Here is a 15,433-nt window from a genome sequence, read left to right as displayed (position 1 = left end):
GGAGCTCGAAGCTTTGTATAACAGTCGCATGGGTCGATCGATCATAAGGTTAGACAACGCGGTAGGTCTATGGTAACATCAAGTCAAGACAACTTCTTCCGTGTTTCGGAAGGTACGATAAATTAGAGGATCCCGTCCCGGCTGTAATTTAAACATCTTCGGCGGTCGTTACTGGTAGTCACAAGCTAGAAGCAATGTAACTGACAACCAGTCTTACCAAGGGGTATCGGGTTGCTCAGGTAACTGGGCTGGGGAGATCAGATAGGCAATGGTACTTCAGCTGCATCCGTTTAACTAGGGTGATGCATGAAAGGAATTGGTGAGACAAAAATCGAGGTCTATTTAAAACATTATGGGGGTGGATACCGCTTATATAACGACTATAGCTGCTTGCCTAAAACAAACTAAACTACCCAATTTCACCCAAATCCGGGTGATAAGACTTCATATGAGTCTTATAGCTAACTTTCTGATTGAACGGCTTAACACAAATCTTACACTCGAACCTCTTAACCTCACTATGTATCCACATATGCTGTCTCAACGTAGACTTCCTCGGAAAACTTTTGGAGCAAATATCGCAACAAAACAGCCTCTCGTTGGAATGAACTATCATATGCCTGTTCAGAACATACTTCGAGTCAAATTTACGTTTACAACCGGGACATTCGAAGTGTTGATCTGTATGTACTATAGTGAAATGAGCTTTAAATTTATTCTGCTTCGTGAAAACTAGATCGCATTCGGGACACGGGTAATCCTTAGTAGGTACGCCATGTTCCTTTTCCATGTGAGCGCGTTTTATCTTCCAAGTGCTGAATCTATCTCCGCAAACTGGACATAGATGCTGTCTGCACTTTCTAGAAGCCTCGAAGTGCCGTTTCTGGTCTTCGGTGGAGTATAAAATGATTTTGCATTTCCTACATCGGCGCTGTTTTGGCACTAATTTGCAGGAGAATTCGAGATGTTTTTGCAAAGAGGCGGACGACGCAAATGATTTGCCACAAAGCTCACAGGTGCATTGAAAGAAGTGTTTATGTATATGTCGGCTCAAACTTCGAATGTTCGAAGATTTGGCGTGACAAACTGCACAGGACAGTCTATCGGACTGCATGTAAAAAGGTTGGAGTCCTATATCGTGGTCAAAAGCGATATTTTTGTTATGGGCCGTGCTTAAATGGATCGCGGCCTCTTCGATGTTGTTGAAGGTTTGAGAGCATATTCTGCAGCGGAGGTCCGTGCTGTCGACTTTGATATAACCTTCATGGAGGTGACTGAAAGCTACCCTGACGTTGACTTCATCATGCTCGTCTTCCATATGCTTCCTGAAGCGCGGCGCGTCATCGAAACTTTCGCAGCAGTAAACACAAACGATTGCACTCTCCGGGAGTCTAAACGGGTAAGCGGTGATATATTGTACAACGATCTGGGCGTTCCGTTTCGCGATGTACATCGGATTATTGTCTAGAACAAAAGAGACATTGGTCACTATGTATTAGTGCTAATTAACGTCATTAATTTACAGCCCAGTGTACTTAATTTAAAGGAATACTAAAGTAGAGAGAAGAGACCGCGAAATTGTGCTTAGATAAAAACTTCAATTATTTCATTAATATAATTTAAAAAGTCCGGATACTAATTTGCGTTTTACGAAAATATAGGTACATATGATTGACTTTTGAAAATACGACAGATTGACATGCAGCCGTTCGAGTACGAGTGCGCGGGTTCGATGACGCGGCAAGTACCTATGTTACTTTTCTTAGCACATCTTGGACACCGATGACTGAATAACGGTGAAGAAAAGAATCATAAGAAAACCTGGACTTTAAAAATCCAAAATCGGCAATCCGCCTTGAGCAACCGTTTCGTTGTTTAACACCCATTCCTTCTCTATATGTGTAGGACAATAAAAATATGATCAAGTACACAACCTTTTAACACCCAGCGCTCAATTCAGGGTGTCTAGATTTCATATGCGTCCTCCAACTTACTCTCTGATTAAAAGTTTTATCGCACATTTTACACTCATGTTTCTTCACTTCACTATGGATCCACATATGCTGATCCAAGGTAGACTTCCTCGGAAAAGCCTTCGAACAGACCGAACAAATGAAGTTCCTTTCCCCTGTATGTATAACAAGGTGTCTTTTCAAATTAGTTTCACTATCAAACCTCTTTTCACAGTAAGAACATTCGTAATAATCATCCGTATGCGCAGTTATGAAGTGAGAGCGTAAATAATCGCGTTTTTTGAACACGATATCGCATTCCGGACAGGTATAAGATTTCTGAGGCACGTTATGAGTAGTTTTCATATGATTTTGTTTCATGTTCCAAGTAACAAATCTATCTCCGCAAACGTTGCACACATGTTGTCGACATCTTAGAGATTTTTCTAGATGGTTGTTCCTTTCTAAGAGGGTGAGGAACACTTTTTTGCATTTTCTACATTTGATTTTTTGGGATCCACTGAAGCAGGTGAATCTTAAATGGCTTTGCAGTGACGTGTACATGGCATAAGACTTCCCGCACGTATCACAAGTGTATTTAACGAAATGCGTGTGTATGTGTTTGCTTAACAGCGCTAAAGTGGAGAATTTTTCTGCACACATCGCGCACGCATATTTGTTCATATAAATTTTGAAGGGATGTAGGCCTAAATCGTGATTGATGTTAATGTTTTTACAGTGTATATTGTAAAGATGTTCCGCAGCTTGTTCGATGTTATTTAAGGTTTCAAAGCATATCCTACATTTGAGATCTGTGCAATCAACTTTAATCGCTCCTTCGCCAACGTGGTTAAATGCCATTTTGACTTTGAAATCCTGATGTTCTGTGCGCATATGGTCCCTAAACACAGCCGGGTCGGGGAAACTATCGCAGCAATAAACGCAAACCATGGAAGATTCTGGAAGCTTGAACGGGTAAGCCGTCGTAAACTGTATCATCATTTTGGCGTTGTGTCGCGCGACGTACATCGGATTTACTTCTAGAACAAAAAGAAACGACCGATATCACTGTTTTGGTCTGTGATATTATTGAAACTAGTTAATAAAGTTTGTAACCTATAGTACGAGATTACATGCAGACTAAAAACGTCTGTGCCTTGTAGTTTAGCTGCCATTTAAAATTAAAATCGTTAAGTTTTAGACACAACTGGTCTTTTTGGAAGACGATAAAATGCGATTTAACTAGAATCTAAATTAAAAATGACTGGCCCTATATTCCAACGACTAGTCACCAGTAACACTACACGTTATAAATATAAAATAACAGAACATTAAAATACTATAAAAAAATCAAGTTATTCGCTCAAAACAGAAAACATGAGTTTTAAATTATTATTTTTTGCCTCAAAATCTCCCAAATCCGGATGGTAAGACTTCATATGGGTTCTCCAACTGACTTTTTGGTTAAATTTCTTATTGCAAAGCTTGCACTCAAACCGTTTATGTTCCATATGAATCCACATATGCTGAATCAAGTTCTTCTTCCTAGGAAAGGATTTAGGACAAACTGTGCAGGGGAACAACTTCTCCATGGTATGGGAGACTCTATGTTCTTCTAGAATCTTCTTAGTTTCAAATTTCATGCCGCAACAGGAACAAACGTAGTTATCATCAGTATGAGACAGTCTGAAGTGAGACCGGTACTTTTTCCGTTCGTGGAATACTTGTCCACACTCTGGACAGACGTAAGATTTCTTCTCGACGCCATGACACTCTGCTAAGTGGGCTTGCTTCGCGTGCCAAGACATGAATCTTTGGCCACAAATGCAGCACAAATGCGACCAGCATCGTGGCGATTCACTCAAATGCTTTCGTTTCTCCTCATTAGAGCTGAAAGTCCGTTTGCATTTTCGGCAAATTTTCTCGCTGCCGATGTGCGAATATCTTATATGGTTTCTGAGTGCTGTGTTTGTTGCGTACGATTTCCCACAAGCTTCGCAGGTGTACCTCCAGAAATGGACTTGAGTGTGCCTGCTAAGTTGCCTTAGACATAATGTTTTAGCGTTACAAATGGCGCAGAAAAACTTATTGTCTTCCAACTTGAAGGGTTGGAGTCCTACTTCGAAATTTAAGTCCAGGGCTTTACTGTGGTCTTTGTGCAAATGTTCAGCTATTTGTTGCAAATTCTGATAATGTTTGAAGCATATGCGACAGTTTATGTTAGTGCAGTCAACTTTGATGAATCCTTCGGAACAGTGGTTGAAAGCCATTTTGGGGTTGAAAGTATCATGTTCTTCGTCCATATGAGACCTGAACTCTGCAGGATCGGGGTACGTTTCGCAACAGTAAACACAAACCATGCTATCTTCGGGCAGCTTGAAGGGGTATACAGTTGAATATTTCACTATAAGCTCGGCGTTCCGTTTAGCGATGAAATTCGGGTCATTTTGCTTGTCTAGAACAAAAAGAAATGCCCAGTCATTCAACTGCTCCTCGTTTCTTCTTCGTTCATGGTGTTGGTGATAAATGGTACTTCTTTGGAAGTTAATGAATTATTTTAATCGTATGGTTAGACGCAATGGTACCCTTTCTGGTTATTTTTCGATTAATATATAGCCACTAGACCGTAAGGTTAGGCTAAGTTATTGATTACAATCAAATAATTCGAGGAGATAAAAAAAATAATAATCTTATAAGAGCGAAGTTAGTGATTCAAAGAGAAAAAATCAGCGAGGGTCAAAGAATGTTTATACAAGTTAATGTTATCACTTCTGTACTAATACTAATATTATAAAGCTGAAGAATTTGTTTATTTGCAACGAACAAACCTCAAAAACAGTTTTATTTCTTAATTTTTGATAGCCCATTTATCGAGAAAGGGTATAGGTATAATGTATACAGGCACGTGAAATAGACGCTCTGGTAAAACCACTAGCGGAAACTACTCATTCAATATTTGAACAGTTGTCTTCTAAATCCTAAAATAACATTTGAATAGCTGCCCGGTTTAGAAGTAGGCAAAAACTCGGATTTTCGGTACTAAAATCCGTACAGTAGTTTTTTTTTACTTCGCTTTGTTTCACTAATGGTTACGTATGATCAATGAGGAGATTCAGGTAAAAAAGGCAGCCAGAGCTACGTATAATCATAAAAAAATATACTAGAGCCGTTACTAACTTATTCAAAATCGACCAACTCCGGATGGTAAGACCTCATATGACTCTTCCAGCTAACACGCTGATTAAACTGTTTATTACACGGATCACAAGCAAACCTCTTCTTCTCACTATGTACCCACATATGTTGTTTCAAATTCTTGATTCTAAGAAAAGCCTTTGGACATCCAGGACACTGATGAATCTTCTCCTTCGTATGAACTATTTTATGAGAAGAGAGATTACTGGCGTTATGAAACTTTAGGCTGCAATATTCGCAAGTATATTCTACATCAGTGTGAGCGCTTATATAGTGTGCTCTGTAAGACTTATTGTCGTTATAAGACTTTGGACATAAAGGACATTTGTGTTCCTTTTTATCTTCAACGCCGTGGGTCTCACTTAAGTGTTGGGATTTAAGCTTGACTGAGCGGAATCTTTCATTGCATACAGAGCATACATAAGGCCAGCATCGAGAGCTCGTCAATTTGTGTTGCTGCAATTCTTCTTTGTTAGTAAAAGACAGTTTACATTTAACACAAATCTTGTATTGGGAGTGACTGATGCGTTTATGACTCCTCAGGCTTTCACTACTAGTGTAAGTTCGTCCGCAAGTTTCACAAGCATACTTATGATAATGGACCCCATTATGTCGTGAAAGGGAACGTAAGCAAGGAAATTTCTTGTGGCAATTAGCACAGACCCATTTTTCGTCTCCTAAAACAAAAACTTGTATCCCTAAATCGAAATTTAAGTTGATTTTCTTATCGTGTACTAGGAATAGGTGTTCAGCGACTGATTTTAGGTCTGTGAACTTTTTCGCGCAAATCTTGCATCCTAGATCCGTGCAATCGGCTTTGAGGTACTCATTGAGGCCTAGAGTACGTGCAAATGATATGGACCGGTGTTCTTGTCTCATATGTTGCCTGAAAGATTCAGGGTCCTCGAAGCAATCGCGGCAGCATACGCACATCATCTGATTAACTGGGATCCTGAACGGATAGGCGGTAGAGTACTTCAATATTTGCTTAGCATTTTGCCTCGCTTCGGCTAACGGATCGTAGTCTAGAACAAAAAGAAATGGCCTTTCGTCATATGGATGTTCAAAAGGAATTTGCGTTTGAGCGCTTCCGAGTGGATTATCCGTTTATTTTCGTCAACAAATACCGTTCTTTAGATTCACTGGGTTTGTTTTATAAAAGAATAAAAGGTTAAGTAGTATGAGAGTTACTTTTGGTTTTTAGTTGTTAACGATAGATAACAATTACGTGGTACGTAATCACGTAATTGTCTGAAAAATCGATTAAATAACTCCTCGATTCGTAAACTGTAAGATTTTAATTTTACACCACTTTATCTTCGCATCTTGCCTTGTAGGTTAAGCAAAGAAAGTCGTTCCTAACATATCACCTATAATAGGATTTTTGTCAATTCCTATTATATTCAAGGTAATTTCATCTGATTAGGGAGAACCTTTCAAAAAGAAGTGAAAATAATACAGTAAATGGGTATTGATCTTAAATTTTATTACACTTAATTTATACATACTAATAATTATAATATCAAGCTTATTTTTTATTGTATCGACCATCATATTGTACCTATATTCAGGCAAATAAATAAATAAATTTCATTTCATTTCATTTTTTTAGTGTAAAAAATCGTCACGCAAGATGTACACCACGCGGGCGAAGCCGCTGACGGTAGCTAATTATTTTATCATATCAAAATGCAATCCCTAATCGCAAAACCAAGTTTAGATCAATTATTGGAATTCGTGGTATGGGCCGATTCTTCAATCGCCAAGTAACTTTTATCTGAAGAATATGTTTGACGTTTTGTATATTTTTGTATATAAAATATGTCAAAACGCCATATTTATTTCTCACATAGAAGTGTTATAATGATTGAACAATCGGCTCTAAAGTCATTAAAATTTTCTGTAAATAAATAAAAATATGACATTTTATATTAGATTATCGCTTCATAAAGATCAGTTTAAATAATAAAAAAACATGAACAAAAACGGGTTGGCACACAGATTTACCATCTTTCGATAATTTTAAGCCAAAAATATGATAGTTCAATACCGACTACAACTTGAATAAAATATTTAAATATACGTATATGTAAGTCCTAAAATTTACGCCTATAAGTGAGAAACTCGATAAAATGTGCGCAAATAACAATACCTATACTATAACGTCCAATTCACAAATTATGTTTAGCAATATGCCGATTCAAACGGTAAACGGACAAGAACTTCAAGCCACAATGCTTGCATACCGCACAATCTTCAGAGTGGTGCAATTTAAAGTGATCATAATACACACTTTCGTTCGTAAAATCAATATTACAGTCAGCACAGCGATGTATCCTTTTCGACTGGCCATGAGCTACTTCCATATGGCGTTTCCTCATCTTCCAATCTAAGAACCTTTCTTGGCATTTAGGACAGCAGTAAGGCAAGCAAGACTTCTGTGTCCTCCTATGCTTCTCTTTAGCTTCCATATTCGGAAAAACTTTCTTGCATTTCTTGCAAGAGACCTCGTAGTTCTGATGTTTGGATCTCACGTGTCTGAGTAGACCCGTTGTAGCTACGTAGCTGTTACCACAAACATGGCATACGTAGCTCAAAAAGTGGGTTATAGTGTGTCTATTTAAATGGAATAATGACGGGAAATTCTTCTCGCAGACAGCGCAATTGAACACATCTTTATGCAAAAGGTATGGCATGACCCCAAGTTTAGCATTTGGATCGATTTTCCTGCCATGTTCTGAGTCTATATGTGCCAAAGCGGCATCCAAGTTAGGGAACGCATTACGGCAAACTCTGCATCTTAAGTTCGTGAGGTCGGCTTTAATGAATTCGTTTTTCGGAAGATGGTGGAAGGCGACTTTGATGCTGAAATAGTCGTGTTCAGTGTCCATGTGTGTCCTGAAGTCGTCTGGGTCTTCGAACAGCTCTTGGCAGTAGACACAGAGTATGGACTTGTCATTGACCCTGAAAGGGTATGCGGTCGTGCTACTGATAATGACCTCGGCATTCGCTCGCGCCGCGTCATAACTTTGCGCTAAAAAAGAAAAATCTCTTTTGTAGACCACACTTTTTGAAAATGTCTTCTATCTTCTAAGGTTGTCTTGAGTATGGCAATGCTTGGGTTTCTTGTCCGTTTTAATTACCGTAAAAATGTAAATGTAAAAACTTAACGAGTATTTTAGTAATAGTTAAAAGCCTTATTGCTATAAACTTCTTTTTTATTCGCTACTAAGAAATCACCTATAGACTTATTTATGTCCTTATCCCTACTAGGTTAAATCTTAAGTTATTAAAAATACCTTCTAAATATGTAGTAGGTATAAAATTCATACGTAAAATAAATCATAGTTAGTTAACTATAGTTTATTAATTTATTTAATATTTTCAAAGAGTTTATAGAGTTTTGGCAAGGTAGCCTTCAGTTATAGTAAAAGGGAATAAACCCCATAAATTTTATGGTATATTTTATAGAAAGAAACATGTTTAAATTAGCTTAATTCAAGTGCGAATATGTGATATCAAAAATCAATGGTTATTTGTGCTTCTAAAAATCTGAATTATTTATAAAAAAAATCGTATACACAAAGTACTAATGATTTTTGAGTATAGTAGCATAAGAAATAGCGTGAAAGAAGTCTATTATTAGGCAATTTAATTCCATATTATTATTGTCTAAATCATATAATAATATGAAATATTTACACCAAAAACTTTTTATAATCTTTCAAAAATATAATTTATGATTCTTTCACACTATTTCAAAATACTAAAAAGGCAGTTTAGCCTACACATGGATATGTCTCAAATATTTTCAAAAAATTAGATGTTAAATATTAAATACATAGGTATATACTTTAAAAAATCCAGAGCTCTATAAAATAACACAGAAATATACATGTGAACATTGAAAAATACATCAAATTCTTGATAAGTTAGCAAAAAATATATCATATACTTTCACTTTTGAATTTTGCAGATTTTTTTGTAAATTATAATTTCAATGTTTACAAATATAGAATTAGAAAACTTACCTGCAATACCGAAGCGTCGAGTCGAAACTAAATTAATATAAGTAAGGTGGGAATCGAACCCAGATTGATTCAGTTGCAACCACGCTGCGATGCTCTCGTTCAAGTAGAAAAAATAGAATTCAGAATTTCGTAACATGAATAAATTTTACTAATGTACGTACATATGTAGCAAAGAGGATTTTTACTTTTTTCTGTACCTTAAAGGCTCCAAAACTACTGAACCGATTTGAAAAATTAATTCACTGTTGGAAAGCTACAGTATTCCCGAATAATATAGGCTATATTTTATCCAGGTACGGGCTTTAGTTCCCACAGGACGCGGGTGAAAACGCGGAAAAACGACTAGTTTATTTATAAAACGACTAGTAAACTAAAATAAAGAAATACAATTTGTCTTTAATGACTTAATTCTGGATCTACTGAAAAATCTACTTCACAATAAAACGCCCAACATCAAAAATATATTTAAATCCATCTGCAAATCTTCTTATGTACCTAAAACGCTGAAAAAATACACAGAAAATGCACTAAAAATACACACAATATGACACAAAAATTTCTTAAATACTATCAGCTCTGTACACATTCGTTTTACAATATATAGAATGACAGAAGAAATAATATGGTTTCTCATATACAAGGAGGAAGGAAAGATAGCGGAGATGCGATAAGGTAGGTAGGTCAGGCGCCTTCTTGTAGCTCAAGCAACGTACGGTCGGCGTCATCAGTTACTACAACTAACGAGGCGTTCGGGTTCCTTGTCAAATCAAAACCAATCTGTCAAAGAATGGTCTTGATTGATTGGTGTTTTATTTCAATAACTTGTATAGTTATCGGCACGAATCTTGAGCTCTGACCTACATCTGCGCAGAAGTAATTTATTGGGTCCCTTTTGTGGTGGAAGTGAGGCGCGGGGGCGGGCTAAAGCGGTGATTGGCCCGCAGTGCATCGCGTCATAGCCGTCACTCGGGATTGGTTCTTTGCTAATAAATCACTTCTGCACAGATGTAGGTCAGAGCTCAAGATTCGTGCCGATAACTATAAATAGAGTTAACTCAGGTAAAAAATGCTGAAATATGGTTTTAGGTAACCCCATATTGATTCTTCTATCAAATTTTTTTTTGTAAAACGAAGTATTAGCGAGACATATCCATATGTTACCTTAAAACTATTCATGCACATGATATTTCTTTTGTAAAAAAATATATTTTTGAACAAGTTAGGTACTGGAATTTTATATGAGTGTCAAATATATGGGTAATAATGATATTAGATACTTATGCAAGCATGTTGAATCTAATATTTTAAAATGTGAAAGTACCTCTATAAAACTTTTGAACTGATTTAAATGAAATTTGGTACAGATAGCTGACATAGAGCCAGGGAAAGGATATAGGGTACTGTTTAACCGGGTGCGCGGAATAGATCCCTTTAAGAGAATGGAAATAAACCAGTAACTAACTTGCCAAATGTTAGATTGGTAAGCAGAGTTGCCAAAGATAAGTAATATGGTATTTCTACCAGACTTAATCTCTACTAATATTATAAATGCGAAAGTAACTCTGTCTGTCTGTCACGCTTTCACGTCTAAACCACTGAACTTATTTTAATACAATTTGGCACAGAGATAGAGTTGACCTTGATAGGATAGTTTTTATCCCGGATTTTTTAAGAATTCTCTTGGAAAACGCGATATAACCGAACTCTACGCGGGCGAGGCCGCGGGCGGAAGGTAGTTGTAATTATATCTTCAACAATTTCTTTTGAAAATTGTTAAATCAAAACATTGTACAATGTATATTGTGTTTACATTTTGATATTGGAAAATTTATGCGTACAAGTGTGGCTTATCTACTATCATAGTTAAAAACATATACAACCCAAAACCGCTGTATAAAAACCTTTATAAATGACAGAAATCATCATCATCCTATGAGCCTTTTCCCAACTACATATGTTGGGGTCGGCTTCCAGTCTAACCAGATGCAGCTGAGTACCAGTGCTTTACAAGAAGCGACTGCCTATCTGACCTCCTCAACCCAGTTACTCGGGCAACCCAATACCCCTTGCTTAGATAGAAAACACCCCAAATTTTTTTTTAAGCTTATCTTCAGCAACTCAACGTGCCAACAGTTAAAAATTCAAGAAACAGATGCCTACCTTTTTTCTTCTTATCGGTTTTAGCCACAACTTTACTAGCTCCGGCTTTAACCGGTTCCTTCTTCACCGACTTAGTCTTTTTAGCGGGAACTGCCTTGGTTTTGGTAGAAGATTTCCGTTTTTCTGTAGCTTTTGAGTTGTCAAGGAGATCTAGTATGTCTACCGTCTCCTTTTTGGGTATTTTAGTCGCTAATTTCGTGAGAGGTTGATCGTCAACTGAAATGTAAGAAATTATGTTAATTTGTGTGCGGTTCTGGTAAGATTTTTGTACAATTTCATAAGGTAAACAGATAGTCTGAGCAAGAATACAAGTGCAGATATTACTTTTTATCCAGTTGTGGGAATTGGTTCCTGCAAGATGCTGATAGAAGCCTAAGCCATAGCCATGATTTTTAAATGCAGATAGAAAATATTATCTTATTACACTCTTAAAATACGAAAGACAAATCTTTTATCACTTAAATAAAAAAAGACAGCCTAGACAAAAAATACTACATCATCATCATCATCATCCTCCGAGCCATTTTCCCAACTATGTCGGGGTTGGCTTCCTAGACTGGATTCAGCTGAGTACCAGTGCTTTACAAGGAGCGACTGCCTATCTGACCTCCTCAACCCAGTTACCCGGGCAACCCAATACCCTTGGTTAGACTGGTGTCAGACTTACTGGCTTCGGACAAAAAATACTACAATTTTTAAATAAATAATTCATCTTTTCACACATAACTATTGCGGCTGAAAATTTTATTTAATCATCAGCCAGATACCACTTCATAAGAATCAATACAATAATACTCACGGTCATCATCATCATCATCGTCAAAGCCACATCTGTCATCAAAGTCATCATCATCATCGCTGAGCCGTTTCTCTTGCTTCACATGTTCCAACTTCACGTCCGAGTCTGCCGGTTCCACTGTTACTGGGTACGTAAACAAATTGTTCGTGTAAATAGATATAATGGCAATAAATAAATAAGTTTAATAGTTGTGTTATAAATGCAATAGTTAGTTTGTTTAGTAACACTTTCACGAACCAATCAATGTGATTTTTTAAATAGAGAGAGAGATGGTGATAGGCTACTTTTGATTTGGGACTATGTCTTAGACCCTTAATGGTCTCAGGTGAAATCAAGTATGTAATACAATAACCCTTCACGACAATCAGGGATTATAATTTCCTTACTGTTGTTACAGCCTTTTTTATCGTCCCACTGCTGGGCTGCGGCCTCCTCTCACACGGAGAAGGATTAAGCATTAATCACCACGCTTGCTCAATGCTAGTTGGTGATTTCATGGGTTGGTGGATTCTCTTTGCTTTTGATTTAAAGAATTTGTGAATGTGTGCATGATTGTTACCTTTTTCAGACTCAAATGGCTGTGATTTTAAACTCGGTAGTAATACAGCTTAGACATTAAAATAACTTAAAGATGTTTTTTTATGGATATACAGGAAGTTGTCCTCTCTAAAAACCTGCTGTCAATATTTTTTTTATTTACCATCAAGTTCCAGTATATTAGAAGCGCCAGCGTCCAGGTGTTGTGTGAACGACTTCTCGCACTCCAGCACTTGTCGCTTGAAGTCGGAGGCATCTCGTAACCGAGATATGCAGAGTTCACAGATGAGACGACTGTTGCTGTTCGGTCCGCCGGATTGGGAGTAGGATATCTGACAAAAATAAACAAATCATCATCCTCGTGAGCCTTTTCCCAAACTATGTTGGTGTCGGCTTCCAGTCTAACCGGATTCAGCTGAGTACCAGTGCTTTACAAGGAGCGACTGCCTATCTGACCTCCTCAACCTAGTTACCCGGGCAACCCAATACCAAAATAAACAAATATTTAACAAAAATAAATATGTATTGTTTTATTTCTAAAGAGGAAATATGTTGTTTATTTATATCCTAAGGCCAATGAAACTAAGGAACCTATTTGAAAAAATTCTTTCACTGTTGGAAAGCTACTTAAGCTACACTATCCCTGAGTAATATAGGCTATATTTTATCACAGTTCTGTGTACCCACTGTCAGGGTATGGGCATGTGATGCGGAAGAATGAGAGTCATGTTGTGAGGAAGATGATTAGTATGAACGTGGACAGATATAGTGGAAGAGGAAGACCAAAGAAACGATGGCTGGATTGTGTGAAAGTAGATATGGTAAGAAAGAATGTCACACACTTGTGAGATAATGCAATGTCCATTGGCTTTAAGTAAAAATAAACTCAAGAAATACATTAAATGTAAAAAAATTATCAGGAAGTACCGTACAGTAAGGAAACAGAATAAGGTAAACAACTGTATGCACCTTAGGAGAGAACGTGTGAATCTAGTACAGCAGTTAAATACTTGTTCCCTTGAACTTGAACAATGCAGAGCTACCTATGACCTGGACATCCAACAGCTACATGACCAACTAACCGTGAAAGAAAAATTGCTTTCATACATCTTCAGTAAATATGAGGATTGTCAAAAGGAACTAAGTGCCCGCTTGCAACAGGCCGGTGAGCTAGTGGACCTGGTGAAGTATAGTGCTGAGAAGTATGAGGCATTGGCCAATAATCTTTCCTGCAACTGTACACAACCTGAAGCAGTGCCTGAACCCCGGCTTGCAGCTAATCTGCCTGAACCCCCTCAGTCTGTTGAGGGTTCCTGTAACATCAAGCGATTTAACTCAATTTTATTCACGGACAGGTTTGGTAAAGGTATAGGCTCCTACATTCAACACTCACTCTCTCAATCACACATTGTAACTAGTCACTGTTACCCTGATTTACATTTCAATTATATAATAAAAAACATAATTAATACTCAATTCGATGTTGACTCCACATTAATTCTTTTAATAGGTGATAGTCTTGATTTAATGAAATCTGACATTGCAAATGGTATCAATGCCTTACTAAAACTAGATCTGAAGAATATTATACTTTGTGCATTACCTTATTCAGATTGCTCTTCAGACGAACAAAATAAGTATGTTCATAGTTTGAACAATTTCATGTACACTCTGACATGTTGTCATAGCGACAAATTATTGTTTTTTGACACTAACAAGTTTGTTAGTGATTTTTATTTGACAAGGGAATGTATGTATTTTCCTAATAAATATAAAGATCTGATTGCTTCTTTGTTAGCATATAATATTAACAGTGTCATAGATAACAATATGACAAAACCTAGGATAAGCGACGAATCAGTATTGTCTAGTTTACCTAACAATACGGTGATTGAATGTTTAAACTAGCTCCTGAGACAATAGAAAAGCATTGTAGTAACCTTATACTCTTTCATCAGAACATAAACCGCTTTTCTGGCAAAATTTTAGATATTGAATTATTAATTGATAAATATTCTATTGATATAATATGTCTTTGTGAGACATGGTTAAAGCCTGATAAAATGTCATTTAATGTAAATAATTTTGTGGTTGCCAGTGTGTTTAACAGAGTTTCAGCTGAGGGTGGAGGTACAATAATTTTATCTAAGAGTAATTTAAAATTTAAAAATAGATTAGACATTACCTCTGGCTCTGTTGATCGCGTCTGCGAAGTAGCATGTGCAGAGATAGAAAGCCATATAATATTATGCGTTTATAGACCACCAGCATCAAATTTTTCTTTATTTCTCGTTCATATGGAGGATATTCTCTCAAAAGTTATTAAAAGTAATAAATTAGTCTATATTTGTGGTGATTTTAACATAGATCTTCTCACTGAATCATCTGATAAATGTAACCTTTTAGCGTTATTTAATTCATTTAATCTTAATTATTTATTTAATGATCCCACTAGAATTACGGCTACTTCTAGTACCTGTATCTAAATATATAAAACTCAAAGGTGACTGACTGACTGACTGACTGACATAGTGATCTATCAACGCACAGCTGAAACCACTGGACGGATCGGGCTGAAATTTGGCATGCAGGTAGATGTTATGACGTAGGCATCCGCTAAGAAAGGATTTTGATCAATTCTACCCCCAAGGGGATAAAATAGGGGATGAAAGTTTGTATGAAACTTTGTCGATTTTAAACCGATCGGACTGAGACTTTGCATGCATAAAGCTACTATGGCGTAGGCAACCCTTAAGAAA

The 15,433-nt window shown here is 36.9% G+C and overlaps 1 protein-coding gene across 17 annotated transcripts in view; it reads right to left on the bottom strand.

The window, feature by feature from the left end:
- LOC110375732 (gastrula zinc finger protein XlCGF57.1) overlaps positions 1-15,433 on the bottom strand; it is a 47,072-nt gene that overhangs the window by 26,562 nt on the left and 5,077 nt on the right. For 13 of the 17 annotated variants that reach the window (XM_049848061.2, XM_049848057.2, XM_049848058.2 and 10 more), the window contains exons 2-4: positions 12,838-13,006; positions 12,138-12,260; positions 11,339-11,554 (exon numbers count right to left, since the gene is read on the bottom strand). In XM_049848061.2, the coding sequence (XP_049704018.2) occupies positions 11,339-11,554; positions 12,138-12,260; positions 12,838-13,006 (508 nt within the window). The other 4 variants (XM_049848067.2, XM_021333983.3, XM_049848068.2 and 1 more) reach the window with 4 other exon arrangements.

This window comes from Helicoverpa armigera, chromosome 30 (genome assembly GCF_030705265.1).
Source record: "Helicoverpa armigera isolate CAAS_96S chromosome 30, ASM3070526v1, whole genome shotgun sequence".
NCBI lineage: Eukaryota > Metazoa > Arthropoda > Insecta > Lepidoptera > Noctuidae > Helicoverpa > Helicoverpa armigera.
This window is presented reverse-complemented; position numbering and strand designations above follow the sequence as displayed.